Source organism: Myotis davidii, unplaced genomic scaffold (genome assembly GCF_000327345.1).
Source record: "Myotis davidii unplaced genomic scaffold, ASM32734v1 scaffold394, whole genome shotgun sequence".
Classification (NCBI taxonomy): domain Eukaryota; kingdom Metazoa; phylum Chordata; class Mammalia; order Chiroptera; family Vespertilionidae; genus Myotis; species Myotis davidii.
In genome coordinates this window covers 2,193,250-2,214,204 of record NW_006287548.1, presented here as the reverse complement: position 1 = coordinate 2,214,204, position 20,955 = coordinate 2,193,250, and the positions used below count along the sequence as shown (strand labels likewise).

The 20,955-nt window shown below is 50.4% G+C and overlaps 1 protein-coding gene across 4 annotated transcripts in view; it reads right to left on the bottom strand.

The window, feature by feature from the left end:
• Positions 1-20,955, bottom strand: part of NRP2 (neuropilin 2) — a 124,214-nt gene that overhangs the window by 70,475 nt on the left and 32,784 nt on the right. For all 4 annotated transcript variants that reach the window (XM_006759410.2, XM_006759411.2, XM_006759412.1 and 1 more), the window contains exons 3-7: positions 12,985-13,166; positions 6,866-7,096; positions 5,664-5,819; positions 3,857-4,026; positions 1,389-1,544 (exon numbers count right to left, since the gene is read on the bottom strand). In XM_006759410.2, coding sequence (XP_006759473.1) covers positions 1,389-1,544; positions 3,857-4,026; positions 5,664-5,819; positions 6,866-7,096; positions 12,985-13,166 — 895 coding nt within the window. The remainder of the gene's footprint in view (positions 1-1,388; positions 1,545-3,856; positions 4,027-5,663; positions 5,820-6,865; positions 7,097-12,984; positions 13,167-20,955) is intronic.

Here is a 20,955-nt window from a genome sequence, read left to right as displayed (position 1 = left end):
CGGTGCACAGCACTCCCAGCCCCCAGTGCCCACCCAGGCTGGCCATTTCCAAGGGATATTTGACAACTCTTTCCGCAACAGACGAAGTCAGTGAGACACCAGGCCTGGCCCCACGTGTCAGGGCGAGGGCGTCTTTCGCGCGCCCCCTTTATCTGTAAAGTGGGGAATTCCTGTGTCTGTGTGCATTGATGCCTAGTAATATTGAGAAGCCACGGTTTTCAGATGAATGGTGCCATGTTACTATGGCAATTTTGATGTAAAAAAAAATCCACTCTTTTAAAATCTCACATTTCCCGAGTGAAACGGTGCCACCAACATTATAGCTCAGGGTTTTCTGGACCCAAGGTTTCCAGCTGCACAGCAAGAGCCAGCCGCCTGGGGTCAGTGACCAGCGGAGGGGGCTGCTGGGAAAGGCCTTTGGCCTCTCTAGGTCTGTGTCCCATTCGACCCTTCACAACCCAAAGGACCAGGGCTCTGGTGGAACAATAGCCCTAGAGAGGGGACCCCTTTCCCTCTGTCCCCAGTCCCCTCCAGAGAAGGGTGAGCATACTCCTTCCGGGCCATGGGCCAGTAAGTGATACCAGAGCTCCCCAACCAAGGTGAGCCCACCAGCCAGTAAGGCCCCAGGCCCGGAGCGCACAGCCACATTGCCAGCGCCAGAATGCCACGTGTCTGCAGAACTCTGAGCGCTAGACATCCGTCCATACGTCCAACAAAAGCCCCACATCACCCGCCCGGCCACACCTCTGAGCCCTCGATGCTGAAGGCCCAGCTGAGAGAGAGAGAGAGAGAGAGAGAGAGAGAGAGAGAGAGAGAATTCACTGCTCTGTGCCAAGCAGGGCTGCCCGTTCAGATGCCATTCCAACACATGGATTTCTCCTCGCTAGTTACTGTCCCCTTTCTTCTTTGGGACATTGTGATTCCCCCTCAGGATTTGTGCCCTTTCATTGCCAGACCTCGGTAACTCCTGAACTGCCGGTTCCCGTGGTTTTGTGATTGTTAACCCAGCGTGTGGAAGGGACTCCGGCCATAAATGCTCAATGAATCCTGTGTGGGGAGACTAGGACTGGGAACAGATTTTCTCCTTCATTTGCAGTCAGAGAGCACTCTACAAGCTCTCTCTCTCTCTCTCTCTCTCTCTCTCTCTCTCTCCTCTGCGGGATGCAACAGCAGCCAGGTTGTTGGAGAAATGGTATTTTCCAATAGCTTTAGCATAAGGAAGACTATTTTCCGGGCCAGCATCTCTCATGTCTCCATCAGTTATTTGAGCTGCACTGAACAAGACTCCTTCCCCGCGTGGAGCTGGCATGGAGCTGCCTGGAAGCTCCTCTCTCCCCGCCTGTCCTGCTCCATCCCAGCATGCCCGTGAGGTGGGGGAACGGGTTTACCTTGTGGTTTTTGCCATGCCGGTACACCATCCAGTCTTCGCCATTAGTACTGACTTCCAGCTTGTAGGATTTGACATAATAGCCATTCTGGGTCTCCCTGGAAATCGCCCCCTGCGTTGCAATGGCCGTGAGCACGGTGAGAAAGCGCAGGTCCACCTGAGGAAGAGAGGCGGGGACGTAAGGGGGGCAGTGTCTTGCTTTTTCTTCGAAGGACACAATGGTCATACGCAGCTCACAACCTGTGTCTGTGATCACTCAGACGTATCAGTGATTAAGGGCCAATCTGCAATTGCACTAGACCAGTGATGGTGAACCTATGACATGCGTGTCAGAAGTGACACGTGAACTCATTTTTTGGGTTGATTTCTCTTTGTTAAATGGCATTTAAATATATAAAATAAACATCAAAAATATAAGTCTTTGTTCTACTATGGTTGCAAATATCAAAAAATTTCTATATGTGACACGGCACCAGAGTTAAGTTAGGGCTTTTCAAAATGCTGACACACCAAGCTCAAAAGGTTCGCCATCACTGCACTAGACAGTGAAACTCAACTTATTTGACACTAAATAGGACATCTTTGAAATCGTAACGATTATTTCTCTCTCTTTTTGCAAATCTGAATGGACAGTATTAAGTTTAATCTTAAGAGAATCGTTGAATGTCTAGAAGCATGGCCCCTTCTTACTAACCAGCAGCCTGCCTTGGATAGCCAAAGCAGATCCTGCTTTACAGGAACAATGGCTAAATCCAATCCAATCCACTCCAATCCAGTGCAATTCAATCCAATTCACTTACGATGCCCGAGTTGCAAAATCTCAGCTCAGGTCTGTCTCCCCTCCCCTCCATCCCTCACTCCATTGTGTATTTAGTTGCTCAGGTCAGTCAGGGGTCAAAGGGCAGGCAGAGTCTGCCCAAGCAATTAGGCTTGTGCACTAAGACCTGACCTTTGCTCCACAAGGAGGATGGCCAATATTTTGAGGCACCCCCCCTCCTACAACACCAAACCCATTTGGAAATCGCTGGATGTCATTCTTTTGCTGGCCACAGCGTTTCTTTTCGTTTTGTTTGTTTGTTAATCCCCACCCGAGGATATTTTTTCATTGATTTTTTTTAGAAAGGATGGGAGGGACGGGGAGAGACAGAGAGAGAAACATCACTGTAAGAGGGATGCATTGATTGGTTGCCTCCCTCTCATGTCCCAACCAGGGCTGGGGACTGAGCCTGCAACTGAGGTATGTGCCCTTGACCAGAATCGAACCTTCAGTCCACGGGCCGATGCTGTACCCACTGAGCCAAACCAGCTAGGGCCACAGCGATTCTTAATGGTCACCTCCAAGTGATCAAAATTTAGCCAGCACACACTGGTAAAATTTGACCCAGCAGGTCTTTACTACTTCACATGCGCCCAGCACTAGACAGCATTCAACAGAAGCAGCCAGTGCGGTATCGGTGCATGATAAACAGGTGGTTGGCAGTAAGGGAAAGTATGTGATTAAGGACCAGAACTCAAGGTATGATCAATGGGATGCCCAATATAAGGGAGAAGTTTCTGGAAGCTTTGCAGGATGAGGAAGGTTTTTGGAGGGCAGACAGTGACAAATGGCCTTCGGGGTGTGCTGTGAGTGCCTCCCTGAAAGTCTCTCAGTGGTCTTTCTCCCTTCCCCATTGTGTGCTCTGCCATGTCCTTCTCAGAGCAGAGGTCACCGTGTGGCGCCCGAGCGAAGACAGGCTTGTCAGTGGGTCACACGGCTGCCTGCTGTGAGTCACAGGGCCTTGCTCAAGCAGGGAACTAGCAGCTTGCTCTTCCCTGGGGATGAGAACTGGACACGTCTGTCATGCAAGGGAGGATTACTTAACGTGACGGCAAGTCTTATTCGGAAGGGAAGCAAACTAGTCTGAGAAGATGCTGCAGAGCAGCCAGGCAATCGGAGTGCCATTCCTGGTGTTGACATTCCCCAGGTGCTCTTCTGAGAGCTATGTGCAAACCCTGCCTGGCAGGGCTCCTCCGAGCAGCAAGGATCATGGGAAGCTGCCCTGCTCAGCTAGCGACTCACAAGCGTGACCTTAGAAAGATGCCCACCCTCCTCCCCCATCACATTTCTGATGCCTCCCTGTGCCAAGGATGAGGAAGACCTGGAACTGCTCATAGACGGTTCCTTGGATGTCTATAGCAACAGGGCAAACAGCATCTCGGCCAAACAGTGTCCCCAAGGCCTGGTAAGCTTCACAGGAGCAGGGCAGTGTCCATCTTACTCGTCATTTAGCCCAGCACTCAGCACGATGCCTGCACAGCCTATTCGTGCCGGCACATGTGTCTGTTCGGATGGATGGATGAGTGAATGGTGTTCTGAAGGATACTGTGTTTATTTTCTTTGTGCCCTTTGTCCACTCTAGATGAGGAGCCACCCCCCTTGCCCACCAATATACACACACCCTGCACACCCTCTGATAGCTGAGCAAGTACCTGGAGATACTCCTTGTTGGAATCCAAGTTGGGTGTCCAGCCGTTGTCATCACCGTGGAGCCGGCTTTGCTGAGGTCTCCACCTCCCGTCAGAGTAGGTAGAGGAGGCACTGATCTGCTCGTTAGCAATCCTGCTGGACTCCATTCCCAGGGGGACATTGCACTGAAAGTCTGGGGAGCAGAGATGGTCAAGCACAGAGTTAGGTATCTCAATCTCATACCCTTGGGACTCGCAAAACACACCTCCCTTCTTGGGACAAGTCCTTGCAGGCACTCTCTCATCTTAAAGACCTAATTATACACTCCCATGTTAAAAAAAAACACACAAAAACAAAAACTACACCAAGTCCTAGAGCTTGACAACCCCTCTGGGTCTGAAAGAAACTAAATTGAACCTAAAAGAAATCAGGCTGTGGATAAATAAGAATCATCACACAAATTAAAAATACAACCCAAAGCACAAGAACTGTTAGTGCTGCAGGCTACAGATGCTCACAGATGCCAGATGCACCATGACTGAAATACAGGTACATGTGTGATAGACTGTGGCAATTTGGGTGGGCTGATACATCGTGGGAAGCCTGCTTCATTAATAAACACCCAGAAGGCATCTTTTGCTTCTTTGTTTCTTTCACTCCAGTGTCTCATGAGTTCTAGCACAGCAGACAGACATTACAAAGCAACAGGTACCTGTCTTCAGGAGACCTCTCTGTAAGCATGTGCATGTCACTCTCCCTTCCCCCGAACCACCCATCTGGGCAGATGGACCCCGAAGTCCCTTCCTCTGACCTTGTGCCATCAGTTCAATTGCTGCCCTTCCCACGGAAACTGCAGACACTGGTCAATATTTGTGAGTGCATGTGTCTGATAAGGACCAGCAAGCTTTTCAGGTTTCAGACCTATTTAGTTTTACGACGGCTCTGGCCATCTGCAGACTTTGGCGCAATCTGCAATATTACTTTCTTGTCACTCAATATTCATGAGCCCTTTGAAGAAAAAAAAATCCCAGAATAAAACCCATCGACTTTGCAGCAGGCCAGGCCGCCGTGCCTATCGGTAAGCATGGGTATGTGTCTACAGTCATGGCGGACTTCCCCTGCTCTAACCATCCTTCAAGTGCTCCTCAGTCCTTAGGTTATCATCTGGGTTTCTAACGAGAAACGGGAGCGCAGTTGAAGCACATCTCAGGAGGAGCGGATATGAAGATGGAGCTCGGGGCAGGAGACTGATGTCCCAGATAGCAAGTCCACAGCACTGGGCTCAGAGCTGCATGTTGTGCTGTGCACAGTGCCTGGCACGTAGCGGGAGCTCAGAAGGCTGCGTGCACTGGAAGTGTGAAGGGAAGTGTGGGATAAGCTCTACCCGGGGCCAGAGATGTTTAACGTCAAAATATATAGAGAGAGATTTAAAACTGCTGCTTCTGACAATGGTCATCGAGTCTTGGAGAGGAAGAAAAAGGGTCCCAGACTCAATGTTAGCACAGGGGGAATGTTATATAGATATCCTAACTAACCTCCCTTTTATTTATAGATGAGAAAACTTGAGATACTCCCGTAACTTTCCCTGGGAACAACTGATTCTTGGTACACATACTATTTGTTTCCTTTAAAGAAACGAGCACCTGAAGGACATGTGTTCTGTTTTCATTCATCTTTGCCTAACAAGAGGACGCAGCTCCCATTCTCTGAACTCAGATGCCAATGCAAGTTCTGCAGAATGCCCGCCAGGCCCCTGGTCTTGGAGCGGTCAGCACGCCCTCCCTCCTCTGAGGAAGGGACAGGACAGAGGTTCCCAACCGGCCAACTCACTCTCGAGCGGTTCTTGGTGGACCAGGTAGTAGCGGGCAGAGAAGCCATCCTTGGCCACCGCCATGTCCGTGTGAAAGGTCAGAGAGAGGATCCCTGTCGACGAACGTAGTTCAGAGGGTGTCTTGGTCCCGCAGTACTTGCCGATCAGGGGACCCACTGGATATGCAGAACAAAGAGCGGGCAACACATATGGAAATGTCAAACTCCATTTTCAGTATGTCCCCCTTCCCCACAAACGCAAGTCATTCAACGGGGCCTCACTCTGTATGCCTTGGCGTAGAAGAACAACCAAAGGTATGTTTTAAGAACGATGTCTAATATCTCGCCTGCACCGTAAAGGGTCCCTTCCCTGACCCGCCCATTCTGTTCTCACAGCCCCGGGAGATGGGCAGGAGAGGTACCATTATAACGCCTGCTCTACAGAAGAAAGGATCGAGGCTCCCAGAGGTCACGTGACTTTTCCTTGTTCAGACAGCAAGGAAATAACAGAGCTCCAACCCAAGTTTTATGACTAAATCTTGTATTTTTCTCAGGAAATGAAACTGCTTAGCTGTCGAGTCTCCGTTATGGGGCAGAACACTTAGAATGACTACGAAAGCGAAAGACTGGCTTCCTCACTGATACAGACTATTCCCAAGCCTTATGCTGGTCTCCTGCTGAGAGGAACAGGCTCCTCTTGGCCTGGGTGAAGTGCCCTTTTGACATCTATGACTGAATTAATAATAACGGAATTATAGTAATAATAATGATGACAACAGCAGCTTATTTATACAGATACTACAGATAGGTTAGCGGCTTGTGGAAGGTTGCAGAGCCACTATTAAGCAGAGCGGGATTTACCCCTCATCAATCCGGCTTGGGAGTCCTATCTGGGCACAGAGGGTAGCCACTGAGTCATTTTCTATGGAATCCTGACAACATGAAGGAGAAAAGAGCATCGCCGATAGCTTTTCTCATCCTCACCCAAGCGTCTACTCCGTCTCCTCCTAGCCTTCTCCAAACCAGTGTCTCCAAGAAAGGATTGCCCTTCTGCAATCTCTGAAACCATCCTTGGTGTAGGATAGGACAAGAAAGTCACGGTGGGTCAGATACAAACCCAAAGGAGGTCTGAAGTCTCGCTCTCTATTTTTGTTGTTCCTAAAGCAATTAGCGGGCCCGGGAGAGGCTCCTGAGCAGGGCCTGGTGACAGCAACAGCACTCACCGTGCGGGATGCCGTCCCAGATGTCCAGCCAGTCGTACTTGCAGTCTCCCTCTCCCACCTGCAAGGGGTCGTGCTCCAGGTCAAAGGTCAGAAATTGCAGGACGATCTCCATCTTGGGCTTGGCCAGGATGGTGAAGGTGCAGTCCAAGTTGTGTGGGTACTTCTCGGGGAACCCGGGGGACTCGATGGTCCCGTTGGGGCTTGTGAAGTTTTTCGAACAATCCTCGGAGCCTGTATGTCAAAGGGAAGCGTAGCATTAAGGAGGAGAAGACGCCTGTCTGAGCTGCCTCTGTTGCATGAGTTATTTAAATGCCTGGGCCTATATCCCTGCTCCTGGGGTGTTTGTTTCCACTGGAGTGGCCCTTGAAGCAACATACTCTTCCCATTCACGTGTCAAGCCCATGAGCGGGACCCTCTTTAAGAGAGAAATTAAGGAGGCGAGATGGTTTGCTCTGCATGTAAGAGTAAGAATAGTAATTTTTGAGAGAGAGAGAGAGAGAGAGAGAGATTCTCTTGAAAAGAGGAACAGAGACTTCTTTCTCAATTACTCAGCTGCTTGCTCCAGAAATGTAAGTTATTTCAATCCTTAAGGAAGGCTTGCTGATTGCCAGCAGGGCAAACAATGTTACCCCTTATTTATCGCTGACCTCAACACAGCCCCTATTGTACCAGTGCCAACCGAGTGCCCCCTTCTCCCTCCAAGATCCAAGGTGCCCCAGGGGAGGGGCAAAGGGGAGCTCGGGTCTCATTCATGTCATGACTATATTAAAACGAGCTGCTCTGTAGCGGCCAGACAATGAACAATCGACGTTTGTAGCCGGTGGATCACAGCGGGGCGCTGGGGCTGTGAAAGGCCGCTCGGCAAGCAAGTCTCGAAAAATGCGGCCCTGTGCTGCCACTGGGGAGGCTTCTGGCCCCTGTCTGTGGGGTGGCCTTTGCTGTGCTGCTAAGCGCTCGTGTCTGCTTTCTCGGGACTCAGGGAGGCGTCCTTATTACATGCGGCACACACTGCACCCCGGGGCGGGTGGCGGGAGCTGTGACAGGGTTACAGCCACCCTACCCCTAAGGCCTCTAGGTGGAGTCACATTCACAGAACACTGTGACCCCGCCTCCCTCTGCCAGGGGAGGCCCAGAGAGGCCCAGGACATGCAGCCCAGCCCGCTGGACGGGCACACACAGGGCGCCCTCTGAGACAAGTTAATGCCGCGTGGCTACTGCCGGACAAGTAGAATGGACTTCACGACGTTCTGATTTTAAAATAAATAATAAAAGAAAAGAAGCAGGATTTATGAGGAGGATAAATAGGCCCTCAAAGCATGAAGAAAAAACACACCCAAATCCTCAATAAAGCAGGTGTTTACTGGCAGGAAGTGTCCCCTGGGAGCCCACAGAAATGCAACTATGCGATGTCAATATGCGGATCTGGGCCTGGGGCGATGTCTTTATCCACAGCTCCCGCAGAGGCCCCTCCATGAGTCTCTTTATTGATGATGACTATCTGGAAAGCAGCAAAGTCTGACTTGGAAAAGGTATCATGCAGATGAGCGGGGGGTGGTGGCATCAGGCAGAAAATTCCAACATCCCCACCTACCTAGCGCTGAGCTTTGGCAGCTGGGCCCGGACCCTGGGGCGGGCGAGAGCCAGCCTCTTCGGGATTTGTTGGAGGGGTGCTCTCTGTGGGCCACATCTCAGCAGCTCTGCATCCCATCATTCCGGGGCGGGGCAGCCCAATGGGCAGCCAGGGCCAGCGGGAGGAGCTGGATGGCACCCCAGTTTCCTAGCAAGTCCCTGGCTTTGGTTACCATCTAGCCCTCAGCTCCCAGGCCTCCTCAATGGCCAGATGAGGCAGTTTGGCGAGGCCAAGCCAGCCGGCAGGATTTGGGGCCGAAGGGACCTTTGAGAAGGTTAGTGTTGTGCGGCCTGCTTCATGTGGGCCACTCAAGCCAGAGGAAAAGCGCTTTTCTTCACAGCACGCATCCTGAGCTGGGAGGGGCATGGACCTTCCTTCCAGAGGTGGCTCTATCTTCTCTCCCTTCCAAGGCGAAGGGAGTCCCCATCCCCGGGAGTGGGGAATTCATAGTGGAATCTTTCTTTGGTTCCTCCCCACAGTGGGAGAGGCTTCCACCAAGGACACCCAGTAAGCCTGAGGGAGGCCGGGAGAATGTGAGCTTCTAAAGCCCCCACGGTCTCCAGGTCCTGAGGCCGGCATTTGACGGCACAGAATTTTTCAATCTGACGTTCTTTAAAAAAAAAGAAAAATGTGTGTATCTATCTCTGACATGTGGCTGTACATGGTATATCCCCTGCCTTATTTGGAATGAGGCGGACAGACAGTTTTATCCTTTTTATGCAGGAAAATCAAACTTATCCATTATCATCGTGACTGTCCGTTAGAGTGCCATCTCGCTATTTAAACTGCGGTCACAGTGTTGGAGAGCGGGCGCGGCTGAGAATCAAATGTGGAGAAGAGATCTCAGAACAGGGTGACGATCCCTGACACAAAAGCTGAGCCTTGCAGATAACTACCTAGCCCAAGATCCCTTTTCTGTGATGTGTTACAGGGTTAGAGGTGACAGAAAAATACCTCCGTCCACAGATACTCAAGTTCCCTCAGTGCAGAGATTGTCCCCAGGAGCCAGGGGACTTCAGCTGCAGAGCATGATTTCAGACCAAAGGACTCCGCTATGAAAAATGCCCACTCCGTGGTTTCCCACTGTAAATTTTACAGTCACCTGGCAAGCGGAAGAAGAACCTGTACGCACAAAGCTCTTTACAACATGTGGGATTTATCTGAAGCTGAACTTGGCCTGATGGCAGAAGGTGAATCTAGTTCCTCAGTTCGGGGAGCGGGGGGAGGGGGCGCTCCAGGTTTTCTCTGTCTGTGAGTGGCCCCAGAGATTTCAGTTCCCAAAACGTCCCCCAGCACCGGGAAAGAAAACTTGATCTTGAACGTTGGTCCAAGGAGCACCAGAAAAACAAACAAAACCCCCCACATTTTCCAGTGATTTAAGTCTCCAGTGCTGTATTTGAAGTTATTTTAAAATTCCTTTCTCTGTTCTGCCCAGGATTTGGGGACTGGAGAGCCTTGGAGTTTACGAGTTGTTTTGGTTTGCCCCTTTACATGTGGGGAGTCTGGTAACGTACAGACTCCTTTATACGCCACTTCGTTCAGGGCAGACATGCGCCTCCCACGCCAGCCACATGGCCCCTGCCTGCACCCAAGTGGTGAGTGTGTGTCTGTCGGTCTCCTTTTGCAGCTGTCTCACCAGGGCGATGTGCTGGCGAAGGCTTCCAGAGCCCTCTGTGTGGGTATGTGTGTCTGTGTTTACGGTTCCCGCTTCTTTCTCTCTGAATCTGACCAGCAAACATAGCTGTGTGTGTTTAGATTTCTTTAGAACGTGCATGCGCTTCTTTCATGCTCTGCAGATGATGTAAATGGTGTGTTTTTCTCTCAGGACTCCAGCGGTGGGTGCAGGGCACGGCGCCTGGAAGAATGTTGACGTTTGCACCCCCGCACATGTATGTGCTTTATACCGAGTGGCCGTGCATGCGCAGAGCTGCTCTTTGGCATGGACATGATGGCGGGTTGCAGTGGCTCCGAGAAGCCACTGGGCTCTCGTCTTCTTTCTTACATTTCCCAGATGCACAGCCGCTGTGGGCGGGGATACCTCCCACTGTAGTCACATCCTTCCTCCTGTACAGACAACGGCAGTCCTGAAAGCGGGCTGCCCACGTCTCCACGCCCAAGCCACCTCTCTCGGCTGGCACTCCTGTTCCTAAGAAGTAGGCATACTCGCTGCCTCATGCAAAGATTCTACCTCAGCCTGTCCTCAAAACAGCAATGCTGAGTATAATACCCTCCTGCGTTTTTAACTTTTTAAAAAATATTTTATTGATTTTTTTATAGAGAAGAAGGGCGAGGGACAGAGAGTTAGAAACATTGATGAGAGAGATCGATCAGCTGCCTCCTGCACGCCCCCTACTGGGGATGTGCCCGCAACCCAGGTACATGCCCTTGACCGGAATTGAACCTGGGACCCTTCAGTCCGCAGACATCATTACATAAAAGAGTACGGTCTTTTTTTTCAATAGTTTTATTCATTTCAAACGGGCCGGATCCGGCCCACGGGCTGTAGTTTGCCCATGGCTGCTCTAGACACTGAGCCAAACCAGTTCAGCTGTTTTTAACTTTTATCATCATCCCCTTAAACTGAATAGCATTAACATCCACTTTTCTGTGGCTTTCTGGAGACTGTGGCAGCGTCGCTGTAAACTGCTGAGTCAGGAGACATGACAGGGAGGTGAGCTTGAACGGTCCTGCTGATTTTGTTGCGACGGCCCCATGGCCAGCTCCCTGGAGACCTTGCTTGAAGCTGTTTCTCCCACCGTGGCCAGCACAGTGGAGCCGAGTGACAGCTGAGCCCTGGGGACCCTGCTATCGAATAGACTTCCCAGGTTCTCCGCCTGCCAAGCCACCCGACGGAGCCCTCATTTCCACAACCACAGCGTGTCAGTCACACCTTTCCTGAGCGCTTACTCATTCTGCCTCAGATTATAGTTCTTCCTTCCATTTACATGTCTACTTACATCCATCCATCCAACAACGTCTACTGTGCCTCTGGGGCCTGCTGAGGGTCAGCACACCTGTCTCCCTCACGGGAGGAGGGCGAACACTCTTTGATTCCCTGGTCAGCCCTCTCACCCCACTGCTCCCGGCAGAAATGCCACAATGAGCGTTTCATCAGTGATCTGAGCTTGCACAGGACTCGGCAACTGTGGGTCAAGCGATTCAGGAGCTGCCCACCAGCCTGGAGCCACTGGACATGGACTGTCAGTCCCCGTGACCTTGTGGAGTCAGGCGGGTGGTGACCCACAGCAGATGGACCTTCTCGGGACTTGTGCCTGTGAGAGTCCGGGCTCCCACTCCGGCTTGACACAGTTCCCTCGGCCCCACCCCTTCATCAGACTCTACGTTCCTGTTCTCAGGCAGACAAATTTAACAAATATTTAGACAGAGTGGATATAAAAAGTGCTTTCAGCAGCTACCACTTCCTTTCAAGAACTGTTTAGTGAAAAAGAAAATATATATGAATAGCTCCCCTCACACTGAACTCAACAGGCGCCGGACTTGGGCCTCTCGATGACAAGGCCTCCCCTTTCACCAGCTCCATCCACGAGCTGCAAAATTTAGGCTGGTGAGGGGAACACGCTCCTTCGATGGGGCGGGAGCCTCTTAGGTGGCGGAGCGGCCGAGGGACAGGGGAGAATTGGGGGATGAGATTCACTCGGCCTCAAGATCATGAGCTCACATATCGGAGGGCAGGGCACACTGGGGTGAGAGCAGAAATGGGGATGCTGGACCAGCATCTTGTGAATGAAAGTTGGCTCTACCCAGGTATGGGCATAAGCACTGGCCCATGCTCTCAGCAATCTGAGCGGGAGCTAGTCGAAAGCGAGGAGTCTGCTTGATGTGCACGTTCTCTGCCTCTTTTTTTTTATTGCTTTTTCGAAGTCAGCTTTGTTGGCATTTAGGAAGTGGGGTTCGATGGGTAGAAGTGGTAAAGTGGTTCAGCGAGCGGAATTTCTAGGAGCCATAACTGAATTTCAAAGCTACTGTCTGACCCCAGTGGGAGGGCATAGGCCACACTGAGATCTTTAGAGACTCCACACAATACAAAGATTATGTCCTCCTGCTCCGTGTAATTCCAAATAAAGGCAACATTAAACCGTGAAGTAATTAGGAGGAAGGTCAACCGAGTTTCGCTTTTTCCCATGAAGAGTATCGTGATTTTAAAAAACACAAGAATCAGATTCGCCCCAACAGTGGTTTTCTATTTAATTGGTGCCCCTTCTCTTTTGGTGACTCAAACAAAGATTGTCGGCCCGTCGGGCCTCACCCAGCACATCGCCCTCACCAGTTGGATGATGACATAACTGCCTTTCCGTCTTGGTCTGTCTCCCGGTCCACCTGAACCTCTCTTCCCTCTCTCAACCTGCCTAGGAGCCCACAACTCTGACACAGTTCCCGTAGGCAGTGCCCCACAGCCAGACACAGAGGGTGGCGCCCCATCTTCTCGTAGAGGCCCAGGTCCCGGCTTTCCACCCAGAACCGCACTGACCTGTCTTGAAGATCTCGTAGCGCAGGGAGAAGCCCGCACCCTGCCGGGCATAGTCAGAGGTGAACTTGATGTAGAGCACGGAGCCCGAGGAGATGATGGTGGGCGGAGCGATGTTCCCGCAGTGCTTCCCCAGGAGGTCTGCAGACTCACTGTCCCCATCCCGGATCTCGATGAAGTCATACCTAGGTGAGGAGGGCGCGAAGGGGCACAGGTGAGAAAAGACCACTTTAAGGAGATGAGAAGGACCCCTTGTCTCACTCCAGCCCATGTGCACTCTCTCCACTCATTTCTAGACACTTAGGTGTTTCAGACTGCTCAAACAAGGTCACTATGTTTGCTTGCAGAGTATCAAACACACACAGAGGGAGTTGCATTGCTTTATTAAAGCCACAGAGAATGAGCACCTTGGCCGATGGCTAGATTTTAAGGCCTTATCTCTTGCCCACATACGAGCAGTAGCATCAGTCTATCAAATATCTCAAAAAAACATTTTTTTTTCATTTTTTTCTTCCTTCTGTAGAACCATTTTTATTTCCATTATGATCTTTCTGCACCTTGGTCATTGCCTCTTAGCTCTGTATCACTGCAAGTTGCTTAGCCCATTTGAGTATCTTTCTTCATCGGGAAGATGGGGATAAAAATACCCACCTCAGGGGGTTGGGAGAGAGATGGAATGAAAAAATCATATGCACGGTGCTAGGCACCGAGCCAGGCACACTGGGGATATTTCAGAGAAATTTTTATTTTCCTGCTCCCTCCCCCACCTTTAAGTTTTCTCCTGGGTCCTCCCTATTCTCTTCTCTTTACTTATTCATGACAAAGACTCCCCAAACATGGGCCCCCTCCCTCCCTGAGATGACTCTGCAAAGTTCACATCAGCAATGTCTGGCCAACAACATAGTTTTAAAAGGAATCAGCATCACGTTAGATAAGGCAATAAAAACCTTTCTCCCAACGGGACCAGCATCTCTGAGCACATAACTCCTAGCCTCAGCAGGAGGCAGGGGGCCGCCCTCCCTACACCACCAAGGCCTGCACTCATGTCAAACAATCCAACTGCCCGGCGGGAAAGACCCCTCCACCCGCAGGTTGAGAACCGCTGCCTTAAGCAGACATTGGCTGGGCTGTAGGACAGCTCACATCCTGCGACATTTTATTTGCACAGACACACGCCTTCGGCCTTGCTGTGCGCTCTAGGGATTGTCACTGTGCCCTGACTGGGTTCCTTCTCTGGGGTCCCAATGCTGAGGTGGGACATTTCCCTACCAGCTCCCTTCCCACCATTATTTACTGAAAACCATCATCTCCCTCTCCATCCCTGTGTATTTACTTGGCATCAACCTGCTAAACCAGTGGTTCTCAACCTGTGGGTCACGACCCCTTTGGCGGTCGAACGACCCTTTCACAGGGGTCGCCTAAGACCATCCTGCATGTCAGATATTTACATTACGATTCAGAACAGTAGCAACATTACAGTTATGAAGTAGCAACGGAAATAATTTTATGGTTGGTCACAACATGAGGAACTGTATTTAAAGGGCCAGACGGTTGAGAACCACTGTGCTAAACCAACACGGGAGAAATCTCTTTCCGTTAAAAAGAGGGTCTGGCCTGGCCAGTGTGGCTCAGTGGTTGAGCGTTGACTCAGGAACTAAGAGGTTTGATTCCCAGGTAGGGCACATGCTGGTGTCGTGGGCTCGATCCCTGGATCCCTCTCCCTTCCTCTCTCTCTAAAAGTCAATAAAAATTTATTTAAAAAATAAAAAAGAGGGTCTGGAAAGGCTACCCTCCCTGGGATGTGCCTGCCACACACCCAGGGTCTGTGGGAGCAGGCTGCCTGCAGAAGTGGCTTCTTTGAGCCAAAGTGGCCCAAAGCCCCACTCCAGCCCCCAAGAGCTGCATTTCAGGTAGCTCACATATTCAGGTGGCTCAGGTTGCTGGGCTACTTCCAAACCAATAGGCCCGAGAAGGAAGTGGGAGGTGCGGTCCAGGATTCGTTCATTAGCTGATCCCAGAGCCCTGGAATCCTGCAGTGAAAAGACTCACAGAAGCGGTTAGAGTCTGGGGAAGGTGGCAGGGTTTCCGCCAGGAGGTGTGGAGAGATAGATGGCCACAGTCAGGGAAGGCAGTGGCGGTGAGGAATTGTGTAGGTCTGTGATTTCACTGTGGGAGATGGTGCTAACTTTGAAAACATGCTTCCTCTCCTCTGAAACAAAAGTGAAAAGACAGTTGATTCTCAGAGGAAATTCCCCAAACCTTCTGGAAAATCCCTCCTTACTATTTCCACACGAGGTAAGTGCTGCGGGCCAGCCACACCCAGTGAGTAATGGGGATGCCCGCCAGCACATCTTTGGTGGAAAAGCCACGGGGACTCCTTAAACCAGTGGTTCTCAACCTTCCTAATGCCGCGGCCCTTTAATACAGTTCCTCGTGTTGTGGTGACCCCCAACCATAAAATTATTTTCGTTGCTACTTCATATCTGTGATTTTGCTACTGTTATGAATCGTCATGTAAATATCTGATATGCAGAATGTATTTTCATTGTGACAGATTGAAAGCATAGTGATTAATCACAAAAACAATATGTAATTATATATGTGTTTTCCGATGGTCTTAGGCGACCCCTATGAAAGGGTCATTCAACTCCCAAAGGGGTCGTGATCCACAGGTTGGCAACCCACAGGTTGAGAACCGCTGCCTTACGCAGACATGACCTGGCCACCTGGGCTAGCAAAAGCATGGCTCCTGGAGAAAGAGCCCTCCCCACATCCCAGAAGTGACACAACTCAACCTAATTAACGGGGTGCCCTCAGGCAAGTCACTTAACCCTTTGAGCCTCAGAAACAGGGAAAATAAAACTAAAATAGGGACAGCAGAACCTTTCTCCTAGGGTTGCTGTGAGATTTCAATGGCCAGCATGACATACACAGTGTCACTAACAGCCCGGCAGTCAGTAGGTGCTTAATAAATGCTAACTGTGACCTGCTGTCCTCATGCCCATTTCAGAAGTGAAGAGGCCGAGGCTGGAGCGGAAGCGATTTTCCCTGAGAGACAGAGGGAGGAAGGACAGGGCAGTAGAAGCAGGAAGGCACATCTGTTCAAAGATTTTGGAGGGCATCTTGGCAAAAATGTGACAAAAGGTAGTATGTACATACCCTTTACTCCAGCAATCCCACGGCTGGGAATTTTTCCTGAGAAAATAACCAGACAACTGTGCAAAGATGTATATGAATCTGTGTGGGTGGACATATAAGCAGCAGCACATAAGAAGTGGAAAGATGCCATGTTTATTACAGCATGTCGGAATGCCCACATGCACAGGTCCATCCGTGTTGGCCTATGATAAAATGGAATACCCCGCTGCTCTAGTAGATAGCTCTGCAGGTCTATATGCTTTTGTTTATGGAAAAGTCTTTGTTAAGTCGAAAACATAGGTATTTTTACAAGCATGTTTTAAAACATGTATGTGCATGTTTACATATACACATATATATTTTTTGCATAAACATGCAGACAAAAAGTCCAAAACAGTGCATACTAAAATATTAACAGTGGGGAGACAGATGAGTGGTGGGATAATTTTTACTTTCTTCTTTGTTCTCTTCTATCAGGGGTCCTCAAACTTTTTAAACAGGAGGCCAGTTCACTGTCCCTCAGACCGTTGGAGGGCCGGACTATAGTTTAAAAAAAACTATGAACAAATTCCTATGCACACAGCGGAGGCAAAAACACCCGGCGGGCCAGATAAATGTTTTCGGCGGGCCACATGTGGCCCGGGGGCCACAGTTTGAGGACCTCTGTATCTGAATTGTTTACAATGAGTCTACATTTCTCTAATAAGCCTACATTTCTCTAATAAGCCACAAAGATATAAAATAAAACTACTTCCATTAAGAGTGGTTTTCAAAGTAGAAGAGCTGGAAAAACATAACCCAGCTTTCACAATTTAGCAGATAAAAAATAAATATCACCATCATCGTCACCATCACCATCCGTCTCACAGACTCCTTGTGAGGACTAAGACACAGCCTGTGGGGGCACCTGCCATAGAGCCAGGGACAGGGCCCACACTCAACAAACACTTAGAAATATTTCTGTGAAGTCCAGCAGGTAGCTCTACTGGCTGTGGCGCCACTTTCTCCGGGAAGGACAAAGAGAGGCCCTGACACCCACCAGCTCCTCCGTCAGAAGGGGGGAGGGTTTTATCTGGTTGCCTGATCACCCCTGGATCAATTGAGGGGATCAGCAGAATCAAGGGTGAAGCAGGGCTGCCCAACAAATGCCACAGCTACCTGCCGGCCTCGATGTCCCCAGTGGGTATACGGCCCCAAACCCTCCTGTGTAACGCTGACAGCTGCAAACACATCCTGACATCCCTCCATGCACACAGATGAGGAGATGCGCTTTTGGAAAAAGTTTTCCTGTCACTCCATCGCATTATATGTTTTCTCTCTGAGCTGGTTATTTAAAGGAGCCCTCTGCGGAATCCTTTTGTGAAGCAAATAATCAGCCCTGACTCGAACTTCGTGGAAAAGCTGGCTTTTCCCATCGGGTTTGCTTCCGGGGAAAGCTACCTAGGATTGTACTGTGTGGGAGACTCTCACTCCCTCCAGGGTCCGGGTTCTGCTCTGCGGACAAGCCCCAGTCAGCCGCCAGGGCCGTGGCCGGGCTTTTTGTAGACAAGACCCACTCCAGATGACACGCTGACCTCACACAACACGGAATGTCTCAGTTGCCTCCTGTGGGACTGACTCATTTGGGGAAATTTTTTGTTAGGGATTTGCCACAGCTGGAGTAAATCTCAGAAATTTCGTGTTGTCAGGTTCGTGGGAAGAAGCTCGCAGAAGCTGAGGACGTCTGTGGCCTTGGAATATGCATGCCTCAGCGTCCAGCATCTAGGATCCAGCGTTTGTTTGGTGAAGGAATCTGGGTACAGGCGTGGGGTTTAACCGCCGAAACAGTCCAGTAGGGGTGTGGGAATCTTGACCGTGGAATTAATTTTTTTTGTTAATCCTTACCCAAAGATATTTTTCCATTGATTTTTAGAGAGAGTGGAAAGGAGGGAGAGAGACACAGAGAGAGAAACATTGATGTGAGAGAGACACATTGATTGGTTGCCTCCTACAGGCGCCCCAACCGGGGCCAGGGATTGCACCTACAAGTGAGGTACACACCCTTGACCGAATTGAGCCCAGGACCCTGCAGTCTACAGGCAGACACTCTATCCAGGAGCCAAACCGGCCAGGATGGCAGTGGAATTAATTTAAGAGTCCACGCGGGAGACATGGAAAAGCAACAGTCCCGTCTCTTCCTCACCTCACTTGGGCAACATGAGGAAGGCTCGCTAGTCTCCATGACCCTGTCCACGCTCGACACTTCCTGGCAGTCCCCCAAAGGCTGGGTAGCAGGGTGACGTCCAGCCCCTTCCGGAGCCTACCTTTGTGAGGGGATTTCTATATCACAGTGAGTACCTGGGGGCTCCGAGGACAAATGCTGTGCCCATCCTCTGGGACTCAGGTCTATACATCGGCACACCTGTGCCCACCCAAGTCCTGAAGCCATAACCTTTGCTTCCCAGGCAATGCCTCCTCTTTCACGCTGCTTAAATCATCAAACGTTTAAGACATCACACTTGGTACATGACATGCTTGTTCCAGCCTCGGGGGCCTTTGCACTTGTTCTTCCCTCTGCCTGCAATACCATTAGCTTTCTCTATTGGCTGGTACCTTCTCATCCTTCGAAGTGCAAAAGTCACCTCTTCTGGGAAGCCTGCCCTGACCACCCTGTTTCAGAGGACAGGCCCTTATTCTCTACCTCTCCACCCTCTTATTGCCTGCACAGCTATCACTGCTGCAGGAGAGGAGAGGGGCTCATCTCCCCTGAATGCGGTGGGAGTGGGAAAGGTCTTGTCAATATATTTGTTTGTTTATTTAGAATCCGTGTCCTGCACCAGGCAGTTGGCACCCGGAGGGCAAGGGCCTTGCCTTTTCGCTACTCGTTTGGTGCATTGCGCATAGGAGGGCTCCCTAACCTACTGTTGAGTGAATAACTGAGGGGCTTGAGGGTGGTGCTCCATGTTCGGAAGAATGAACTCTGTGATGACACCTTCCGAGGAATTTAGTATGTTTGGTCCATCTTACCCTCTTTCCGTTGTGTTCCGACACAATCCCTGAGCTATTCTGGTGGTATCTGGGAACCAGAATGCTGCCTTGTGACTCAAAAACACGAAATACAACATTTTGAGTGGAAGAAACATCTCAAATCACGCTGACAGCACGTTCACTATTAGCGGCAAACAAATCAGCTATAATTAAAATGCTGTCAAAGTGATTTGAGGTTTTCTCACTCTTTCAAAGTTCCATATTTCATGAGTAGATTATCCAGACCAGAGGATTTGTCACCTCCTGGAGTGCCTCTCTTCCAGGAAGCTCAGACACCTACCAGCACTGTCTTATTCATCCTTACGTTAAATCCTGCAGGGAAGCCCGGCCTGTGTCGCTCAGTGGTTGAACATCAGCCTATGAACCAGGAGGTCACAGTTTGATTCCTGGTCAGGGCACATGCCCAGGTTGTGGGCTTGATCCCCAGTAGGGAGCGTGCAGAAGGCAGCCAATCAATGATTCTCTCTCATCATTGATGTTTCTATCTCTCTCTCTCCCCACCTCCTCTCTGAAATATATCTATAATAATAAAAGCCTAATATGCTATTTAGACTGGACAGACAAATGACCTTCCGGACCCCATTCCGGACAATCTTCCAGATGAAGCCACGAGGGCCTCCATGGTGGGTGGGAGCCGAGGCAGAGGTGGTTAGGGGCGATCAGGCAGGCAGGTGAGTGGTTAGGGGTGATCAGGCAGGCAGGCAGAGGGTTTAGGGGGGATCAGGCAGGCAGTCAGGAGAGCAGTTAGTTTAGGCCCGATCCTGTAGGGATTTGGACATCCCTTGAGGGGTCCCAGATTGTAAGAGGGTGCAGGCCAGGCTGAGGGACCCACCCTCCCCTGTGCACGAATTTAGTGCACTGGGCCTCTAGTGTGTGTGTGTGTGTGTGTGTGTATCCTGCAGGGAAAAGAGGAGGAAAAAAACTGTCCTGTACAACTTTATAAAGAAGCAGCTGCCAAGACGCAGAGGCTGTGGGGCAGGTCTGCAGTGTGCAGTCTCTGGTTACCACAGGCCCAAAGCCAGGCGCTGGCTTCTCAGGTCAGTAGGGACATCCTGCGTTTAGGAAGAAACCAGCTTGCCATCAGGCGGGGTTTTTAAAGGAAGCACATCTCCTTTCCTCTACTGTCTCCCTTTCATTGGTCCCGCCCATGAGATGGGAAGAGCTCCCATTTACTGAGCACTTACTGTGGGCGAGGCCCTGCGTTTAGGTACTACTTCATTTGAACTCATTTAATAGACACACCATGCCCTGCTCCAATTACCATCCATTTGCAGATGCTGACACTGAGGCTCAGAGAGGGTAAGTGACCTGCCCAAAGTCACGTGACAAGGAAGGGTCAGAGGCAGGCTTTGAACCCAGGCAGCCTCACTCCAGGGCACAGACGCTCCCCCCACCCCCCACCCCGCCCCCCGCTTTTGCCTTGCTGTTGAATGAATATCTGAGAGCAGAGGGAATGCCAGATTGCTAAAGCACAAGAATATTAGGAGGCACCAGGGGTAAGGAAACAGCTTGGTCTCAGTTAGAGACTTAACAGAATCTTGCTCTTTTTATTTAGCTGTTTTGTTTAAACAAAGCCTATAGGACTTGCCAAAATTAATGGACAAATCACCAATGGAGGCAGTGAGCAAGCAGCTTTCCAGTTCATGGCCTTGAAACCGTGCAGTAGAAATCTGGCATGTAAGTGTTCAGATGGGATAACATATCATCTTTGAAAGTGAAGAATTTTACATGCACACGCACACCCATATGTGGACATATGGCCCGTCGAGTGAGCAGGTAGTATCCCGTGTATTTATAAGCGAAGTATGA